This window comes from Sinocyclocheilus anshuiensis, unplaced genomic scaffold (genome assembly GCF_001515605.1).
Source record: "Sinocyclocheilus anshuiensis isolate Anshui unplaced genomic scaffold, SAMN03320099.WGS_v1.1 scaffold688, whole genome shotgun sequence".
In the NCBI taxonomy this organism is placed as follows: domain Eukaryota; kingdom Metazoa; phylum Chordata; class Actinopteri; order Cypriniformes; family Cyprinidae; genus Sinocyclocheilus; species Sinocyclocheilus anshuiensis.
In genome coordinates, this window is record NW_015555748.1 from 446,875 (window position 1) to 456,895 (window position 10,021).

Consider the following 10,021-nt stretch of genomic DNA (forward strand, 5'->3'; position numbering starts at 1 on the left):
AGTAAATGCTGCTCCATCTGAAAGCATGTGAAAATACCACATTTAAAAACATTTTTACTCCAAACTCACTTCATAACGTCAGTCGAGTGTTTGAAATAAATCCTTCTGTGAGATGATGTGGCTTCTTACACAGAATAAGGCACGCAACATATTTCATAGTATTTAAGCAGTGATAGAGGCATTTCATTATTATATACTTTATTATAAGGACAATTATAGGAGGAAGAACTCAGATAAACCATATATTATCATAGTCATGTGTTTATTAATCACGTTGATTGCGATATCATTGCAATTTGTCGCGATTTATCGTGCAGCCCTACTCCACATCATCTAGTCACTTGTGCACATCATAAAAGCAGTTTCTCATTCTTTTGAACAACTTGCGATTGCTTTGGTACATTCATGCAACTGATTATGTACATTTGTCTGCGGTTTCCAATGCTATAATTTGCTAATATCATGCTGCTCAAAATGTATTATATAGTTCTCTGTGCAATAGTCTTTCCCCTCAAAACATCTAGTCATTGGTTCATCGTATAAGTCATTAAATGCAAAATGGTTGATCTAGTTGTCATAAACTGTCAAGCACATTTTCTACACAATTCTATTAGACTTTTTGTAAATTTGCCATGAATTGTGCAGGTGAATCTTGACTTTCACTAATGAAGAGAATGTAGATCAACCAATGATGAACCAGTTTTCTGAAATAGCTCAAGTGTAACTGTGAATCCTGTCCAGTCTCTTTCAATCAATATCCCACACACAGTAATGTGTAAATTTGTACTTTAGAAATGGACATATGGCATACATAGGAAGTGCAGCCTTCTGCATTTCAATACAGTAATTGTCATCCAAACTGTTGCCATAGTTTACATCAGGTAATACTAACAGAGTTCACTGTTATATTGACAACATGACTAAGCATTTTGACTATCTTGTTTGTGAACAATGACACAAGGACTTTTCATTGTGATGGCACTGATATGTTCATTTACATAAATACTTACTTTTGAGAGATGAGCTAAAGATTTCGAGTAAGTTACAGGCTTTTGCAAGTAATCCAGTGTGTGATGCTATTTGTACAAACTGTTTTGAGAAATGCACATACTTCTTTGCAAATATTAAGAATGATTCAAGAAATACACCAAAGCGACTGAGAAAAACTGTAATGTTATTTCACACATGTCCGTTATGACTCCATCATGTTGATTTTAAAAGAACAGTTCACCCTAAAATGAATATTCTGTCATCATTTCTCCACCTCATGTGGTGCCAAAATAGAGCTGCACGATATTGTAAAAAACGGAAACAGCAATATTTAGTTTTTCTGCAACTACATATTTGTAATATGAAATTATACAGGAATTTTCACCGGATGGCTTAAATAGCTATATTTGGAAAGAATGAATCATTCTAGAACGAGTGGGATGATTTTTAGGATGAGTGCATCTGCATTAAAAAAAAGTAAAAAGCTGAAATATAGCTTATGACTCTGAGGAATTTTTAAGCATGAATTGAAAAAAAAAATTGGTGTTCATATTTAAGTTTACTTTTTATAAGAACTAACTCAAACCTTTTTCAGTTACCATAAAGTGAACAGTGAGGTGTTTTTAAAAAAATCAGTTTTCACTTGAGTTTTAATAAAATTGATATTGCGATATGGCTCGGTGCAATCATGCAGGCTGCAGCCTTTTAAAAGCTCGGCATTTACACACGTGTAGTTCATGATGCAGTTTGTTTCTGTTGCGCTTAAATCTGAAACTGGCAGCAAATATTTTTGCTGGCAACCCGTCATTTCAAAAATAAAGAAATGAAGACGTAAATGTTAGTATTGTAGTTTTGTAGCAAAATAAGTTTTATTACTAAAATTATTTTACAGTAGAATAGTATTATTACAATATTTTTTTGTTTTTTATTTTTGTATTACATTTAAAAAAAAATTATAAATACAATTGTAATATATTATCTTTAAAGGTACAGTAGTCAACGCCGACATACAGCGTAACTTTGTTTGTGGCGACCTGAGTTCGAATCCCGTCTCGTGGTCCTTTGTCAATCCCCTCTCTCTCCACCCAATTCTTTCCTGTCAGCTCTATACTGTCCTGTCCGAATAAAGGCATAAAAAGCCCATAAATAAACCTTTAATAAATAAAATAAAGGTAGCATAGGCGATTTTGGAGAGGTTAGCAATAACAAGGTAGCTTTGAAAGCATAAGATCTCTCCCTCCCTGCAAATCACTCTCCAAAGTCACGCCTCCTCCAAAACACATGAACGCACACCGGCAGAGCAGAGGCTAACCAGAAACACGATGAGAGACGGCGTCAACGCTGTCAAATAACCTAATGTCTTAAAAACATTACAGTACAAAGCGCATAATATTACAATAATAACACCCTTCATTCTCGCTCAGTCTGCAATAGCGTAATGAACGCGCTGATGACGTATCATGTCTGCGCGAACAGGGTGTGCTGAGGTGTGCAAATACATACTTTGACAGATAGGTAGGACAGCCTATCGTAAAAGATTGGACGAACATTTTATGGTCCTACACCTTCCCCAGATTATATCCACCTAACTTAAGAATTGCTATTAGGATGTGAATAGACTGATGGCAGAAGGTCTGAGAACCTTGGCTGCTTTGACTGGTCAAGGTCCGCCCACGAAAACATATGACTGACAGTTAAAGCAACCAATCACGTTTCATTTTGTGCCGCGTCATGTTTATGGGTGTGGAAATGTCCCCACAATAACAGACCAGTGTGTAAAACTCTTGGACGTATTTTAAAGAGTCTATGCCGCGAACTTTACATATTTCACATATTTTTGAAAATCTAGCATTTAGTTGATCCCGATAAGCGCTCACTGTCACAGTTGTAAACAAGACGGCTTTGTTCTTCAATGAGGGGTTTGGCGTCACGGCATCTTTGTTTCCAGGCGGAACGTTAAAGAACGCGACACACACGTCTCCCGGAAATTCTGTATAATTCAACCAATCAGATGACGACTTCGAAACTCCTGAAGTGTTTTCCAGTATAGTGTGCCATAGTTATGGCCGCTTTCGAAGCACTGCTTTGAAACTTTTGTGAATCATTCGTTTCGAAACAGTGGTTCGGGGCGCGTATCAAACTGCCAAAGTCACGTGATTTCAGTAAGCGAGGCTTCATTACGTCATAACTGTTTCAAAACGTTTCAAAATTTCAAATTTGTTTTTTTTAGTTTCATCAATTTGTAGACATTTTCAACGAGTCATTTGTGTAATTAAACGGATGAGAAGTAGTTAATAGTCTCTTACTGGCCTCAATACACAAGCTCTCCATAAAACAAACAAAACAAGCCCTGCAAATTAATATTAAATAGTTTAAAAACCACATATTATACAGACATTATTATTAATATTTAATGGTATTTTATTATTTTTATTGTATTTAATGTATTATACTTTCAATAAAACATTTGCAATGGGTTTTTAAAAGCTGTTTATGCATGAGTTTTTGTTGCATATACACACTTTTGACCAGCAGGCGTCACTAGTGTGTGGCGTTTCGAGTGCTTCGAAACAGTGAATCATTTTGCAAAGCAATTGGTTCAGTTGATTCGAAGCTTCGAAAAGGTTGGTTTCTGCCATCACTAGTGTGCCGCATGCATCAGACGTTCAGCCAACGGTCCGGGGCGTGACGTCTTAGGCTGAGACTAGGATGTGAAGAGACTAATACAGAGTTCTGGCATGAAACTCTAGATGGCGCAGTCCGATAGGTCTAACTCAATCTGACCTAATGACATCATTATCACATGGCACAGCTGATTGGTTCTCTCCTGTATCGGTAGCCAATGAGCTCGCTGCTCAACATTCAAATATATGACTAGTGCTTGCTGTAGCAGTTGCAGCTTGCTTCAGAAACCCTCCACCTTCCCCAGCTCCACCTGTATAGATCTGCTACGAGGTGATTCATGTACACTATATGGGGGTTATTTCATGTATTTTGAAATATGAAATATTTGCAGCAGCAATATTTCTTACATGCTCACAGCAGCATGTTGTGGATGTATTGGCAGTAGCAAGTCTCGGTACTTGCTCTGCCGCAGCAGCAGCGTAGCAGATCTATTCCGCCAAGACCAAATACATTAACATTGTCATGTACATTACCATGCCAATCCCTCTGCGAGTTGTCATGACAGAACTTTTTTTTCACGAGAATTTCATTTGTTTTTAAAAACACATTTTTCTGTGCATGCTGATATTTGTTTAATTCTGTTTGTGCAGGAGGTGAAGGAACTGAACTTCCACTACTGGGCTCTGTTTGACGGTCATGGCGGTTCCGGAGCCGCGGTTTTCGCAGCCAAGTTCCTCCACCTCCATATCGAGGAGCAGCTGCAGGAGGTGCTGGAGATCCTGAAGAACCCGTCCCTCCAGCCGCCCACCTGTCTGGGCGAGGAGAACCCCGTCCATCACCTCCACCCGTCTGCCGGATGCTCCCAGCGGGGCCTGTCCCGGGCCGCTTCGCTCAGAGGGGCCGCCGGGGCCCCGGGGTCCCCTAATACAATGGCCCCACGGTTCTTCATGGAGAAGAAGATCAAACAGGAGAGTCTGGTGGTGGGAGCCATAGAGAACGCCTTCAAGGAGATAGTGAGTCTTTGGATCAGTTACTGTAGTAAACTCACATGGCCACTAGATGGCAGGCAGAGCTTATAGGAATGATGCATTATTGTAAGTGACTGTGTTGATTTTAAATTTCAGCTTTGCATAAGAGTAATAAATGAGATTTTAATATATATTCAAATAGAAATCAGTTATTTTAAATTGTAATAATGTTTCACAATTTTACAGATTTTGTTGTATTTTTGATCAAATAAATGCAGCCTTGGTGAGCATAAAAGAGTCTAGTGTACTTACAGATGGAAAGCAGCGATCCTATATGTGTGTTTTTTACTTAAATGTCGATTGAATCCAGTCTCATGTGACCCTGATTGAGTTCTCCATGTGTTTGTGTGATCTCAGGACTCTCATATCGCTCGAGAGAGGATGGTTTACTCTATATCTGGAGGATGTACCGCTCTAGTGGTGGTGTATTTACTCGAAAAACTGTACGTGGCCAACGCCGGTGACAGCAGGTGAGACTATTGCTATTACTAAACCAAATCACCATTTTGTAATATTTTGCACATTTCTTTTATTCTCATTTAAGAGTTTATGTCTAGATTAAAGAGATTAAAAAATGTCTAGATTTTTTTTTTCAGTGTATGCAACAATTAACAGCGTGACTTTATGAGTTTAGGACTTTCTGCTCTGATTTAAGACCTTTTTAGATCTTTATTTGAGGAATATCTTTTTGCATCAGAAGGAACAATAGTTCATAAGAAGGAACAAAAGTTATTTCCATATTCTAGTGGTTTGGAGCAGAAGTATTCTAGCCTTTTTTTGTGAAATGAATGAAAAAGCAATGGAGATCTGTTGGAAATTGTGTTGTCAGACAGACTTTGAACTTGAAGTGTTGCTAATACATTTACATTTAGAGACATATTGACGTATTGTGTTCCATTAAGATTATTCCTTAAATTTTCTTTACTTAATCTTAAAATGTCTTAAATTTTAACTTTATAATCCTGCAAACAATCATGGTTTCCACAAAAATATGAAGCAGCACAACTGTTTTCAACATTGATGATAATAATAAATGTTTCTTGAGCAGCAACAACATTCAGCTTTGATCACAGGAATAAATTGCATTTTTACAGTATATTCACATAGAAAACAGTTATTTTAAATAACAATATTATTGTTTTTATGACAAATAAAGGCAGCCTTGGTGAGCAAAATGTTTTCTTTCAAAAACATTAAAACATCTTACTGACACCAAACTTTTAAAAAGCGGTGTATGTTTAAATGTAATGTAATGAAAAATAAACGTGGCTTTTATTTAGCTTTGTTTTTAGTAGCATTGACATTGTCTGCTCTGTTTTACTCCATTCTTCTCTAGTAGACTCCACGCGTTTCATTTATTCTGCTCTGTTTTGTGCAAATATATACATTTTATGATTCTATTTTACGTTCTGTTCAGTATTCCATTCTGCCCTGTCCAGTGTATTCTATTCTCTTCTGTTGAAGTCTTGATGGTTCTGTCCTCTCTCCAGTGAGCGCTGTATGATGTGCACTCTGCTGTGTTTCAGGGCTCTGATCATCCGTGGAGGAGAGATCATTCCCATGTCCAGCTCCTTCACTCCTGAATCAGAGCGCCAGAGACTTCAGTTCCTGGTGAGAGAAATCTGGATTCACTTCTGCCATGTTCAGCAGCTGCTGGCCTTGGGAAATGGCTTTCCCTCTCTTGGATGTTTGTTTGCATTCTTTAAAGGACAGAATCCCTGATTATGGAGCACGTTTTTCTCTCTCAGGCTCACCTGCAGCCGTCGCTGCTGGGAAACGAGTTCACGCACTTGGAGTTTCCCAGAAGGGTCACAAAGAAAGAGGTTGGGAAGAGAATGCTGTACCGAGACTTTACCATGAACGGATGGTGAGTTCTGGAGTGTTGTTGAGTGTTGTACTGGATCTGATTAGCAGTCTATCAACAGTTATTCTGCTCAAGAACCGTTCATTTGACTGACATGTAAAGTGGCCAATCAGAGTTCATTTTGTTTTTATGTGCCTTTATCATGACATCACAATAATAGACCAGAAACCCAAGTAATGAAATAATTATTAATCAAATAAAATTACTATATTAATACAGTGGCGGCGCTAGGGCGGGGCTTGACGGGGTTATAGCCCCATCAGAAACTTGTTTAGTCCCGGCACAGTCCCCCCAAGGATTTCCTAATGATGTTCCTGTTTTTTGGTGTCACTTTCATTAACATTGAAAAATAAATATTAAAAACCTACAAAAAAAAAAAGTGGCTAATATGTGGCCTATAAACAATTGATATTATGGGGGAGGGGTCAAGCAACACAAGCAAGCAACGCGCAAACTGTGCGCAAGAGTTGAACGTCAGTCAATTCACTAGAGAGAAAGTGAAAGTAAAAAAAAAACTGACGGAGCTTTCTAACGCTGCATTAACGGCGCATATTCTCTGAGACAACGAGAGACGAAACTACCGTATTGGCCCGAATATAAGACGACCCCCCTTTTTCCAGATGTACCTTTTGGAAAAAGGCTTTTTAAAACCAAATCTTGTTTTTTCTCAGTAAAACACATTTTGTCTTCAATTATTTTCATATTGCATATTTTTCCTAGTTTAATTTTTGTTTTGAAAGTATGGTAAAAACTGGTAAAATGTACCAACAATCACATTTAAAAAATATACACTTTTTGATATACCATAAAAAAAAATGAATTTTTACATTAGGACATTTATGCTATCCATCTAATAGTAGCCCACCAATATCTTATTAACAGTAGAAGTTAAATCTTACTGTAGTCTTCAAATCTGTGTACTGTCTTACGTTTTAAAATCACAAAGGGAGTTTGGTCCCATCAGGCTAACGTGACAGTCACGACTCATGCAGCTGTAAGGTTTTCTTTTTCTTTTGTTTTTACTCGCGATCTTTACAACACGCATTACATTACGTGTTTCATGGCACACTCGTTTTATGCGTATTGGCGCCACCTATTGTTGTGGGTGTATTATTGACACGTCAAAGTCTAGACCCTGAATATAAGACGACCGCGTTTTGTCAGATGTATTTCCAAGAAAAAAACATCGTCTTCTATTCGGGTCAATACGGTACTTTAACATATGCTGATAACGGTATATAACTGTCTGAAATTATTCCCTTAATATTTCTCTTGTGGTCCGTATAGTGAAAAACAAGAAACGTATTTGGCATTAAACAGGTTGTTTTTGAAAATCGGTGCATGAAATAAAGCTGCTCTTAAAGGGATAGTTCACCCAAAAAGGAAAATTCTGTCATTAATTACTCACCCTCATGTCGTTCCAAACCCGTAAGACCGCCGTTCATCTTCGGAACACAAATTAAGATATTTTTGATGGAATCTGAGAGCTCTCTGACCCTCCCATAGACAGCAAGGGTACTACCACGATCAAGGTCCAGAAACGTAGCAAGGAGATCGATAAAATAATCCATGTGACATCAGGGGTTCAACCGTAATATTACGAAGCTACAAGAATACTTTTTGTGCGCAAAAGAAAAAAAAAAAGACTTTATTCAACAATTCGTCTCCTCCGCGTCACCCTGTAGTGCCATTTTGGAGAATATCCACTGAACACAAACGGCGTATGCTGTTCTGTGTCAGCCGCACCACACGGATCTGTTTTCTACGTTGTTTGTGCTTTGATTTGAACGAAAACAACGTATCCGTGTGGTGCGGCTGACACTTAATCCTTAAGCGTGCCAGTCCGCTATGCCACTGTGTGGAAATAGTTGTATGAATTGTCGGCACTTTATCTATCGTAAAAAAATTATTTTTTAGAATTTACCATGTTTTCCTGCCAGTTGGCATTGAGAGTGACTGACACTTGATGGTCAGAAAAAACGACTAAATAGATGTGTAAAAAAATAAATAAAATAACAATAAAATAAAATAATAAAAAAATCAGTACTTTCTCTCTTTTCTATGTGCGTTCATAAATTATATTAATTTGTAAGTGTCATATTTGGCAGTTGGCATTAGAAGTTATATTACTAATAACAGTGGAATATGAGAAGTTTAATAGGCTACCACGGAAAAAATTTAAAATGCGCCTTTTTCAAAGCTGCTGTATATAAAAAATACAAGGTGGCTGAATTTGCATGCTGTTTAGATAGCTGAAGCTTATAAACGTTCATTACTTTCACTCAATTTAATTCGTTTTTTAGGACCCCCTCTGAACTGTTAAGCCCCCCTTAGCACCCCCAAGAAAAAAATCCTGGAGCCGCCACTGTATTAATATCATAATTATTACAATTATTTTATTAATATTATTTTATTTTATTTTTATCAATAATTATTATATTAATATTTATTAATTATTATTGTAATCTAGCAATTATTAATTACATAAAATTGTACTTTGTTATTGATCTATAACATTTAAAAAATTAATCAAATTAATTAAAACAATTAATATCTATTATTATTTTATTAATATAATAATAATTAATGTTAATTATAATACATATATTAATATAATAATTATTGATACAATAAATGTGATAATTATCTATAATTATTATGTTAATATGTATTATTTATTACATTAAAATAACAATTATTGGTGAAAATAGTGGTTAATATTATTAATTAATAAAATCATATTATTTTTGTGGTAAATCTATTGTGAAAAACACACAAAAACCAAATTAATTCTGGTTGGTCACAAACTATTCATATGTTATTTATTTGACAAATATAATAATTATTATTCAAATAAATATTATTCACTATCATTAATCAATAAAAATCAAATAAATATCTGTATATTTGTACAGAAATGGGCAAAATGTATTGTGGTGTTGTGAAAAAGACACAAAAGCAAAATTAACTCTAGTTGTCATAAACAATTAACAATTATATTTAAATATTAAAATAATAATAATAATATTATCAATATTTTCATTAATAACCAATTATGTTATACAGTACATAAATAATTATTATCTGTATATTTGTACAGAAATCAACAAATAATTGTGTACATTTCAATATGTATAACCCTTTCCGTAATATTTTCCACAGTGCATTTTTGGAAATGTGTGTGCAGACATAATCAGATTTTCTGTCTGATTGGTCTGTGAGACGGATCTAGTCTGAATCAAGTGTTTAGAGCCGCTCCCTCAGGAGACATGAACTTCCATTAGTGAGTGAATGTGTGTGATCCTGCTCAGAAGTGTGTGTGTGTGTGTATGTGTGTGTGTGTGTGTGTGTGTGTGTGTGTGTGCGTGTACCTGGTATTTATCATGTGTGTGTGTGTGTGTGTGTGAGAGAGAGTGTGTCTGTGTGTGATTGTGTGAGCGTGAGCGTGTGCGTGTGTGTGTGTGGGCGTGTGTGAGTGTGGGCGTGTGTGTGTGTGTGTGTGTGTGTGCGTGTG

The 10,021-nt window shown here is 36.3% G+C and overlaps 1 protein-coding gene across 2 annotated transcripts in view; it reads left to right on the plus strand.

The window, feature by feature from the left end:
• ppm1h (protein phosphatase, Mg2+/Mn2+ dependent, 1H) overlaps positions 1 to 10,021 on the plus strand; it is a 33,185-nt gene that overhangs the window by 4,632 nt on the left and 18,532 nt on the right. For both annotated transcript variants that reach the window (XM_016467310.1, XM_016467309.1), the window contains 4 exons: positions 4,266 to 4,628; positions 5,001 to 5,113; positions 6,170 to 6,254; positions 6,392 to 6,510. In XM_016467310.1, the coding sequence (XP_016322796.1) occupies positions 4,266 to 4,628; positions 5,001 to 5,113; positions 6,170 to 6,254; positions 6,392 to 6,510 (680 nt within the window). The remainder of the gene's footprint in view (positions 1 to 4,265; positions 4,629 to 5,000; positions 5,114 to 6,169; positions 6,255 to 6,391; positions 6,511 to 10,021) is intronic.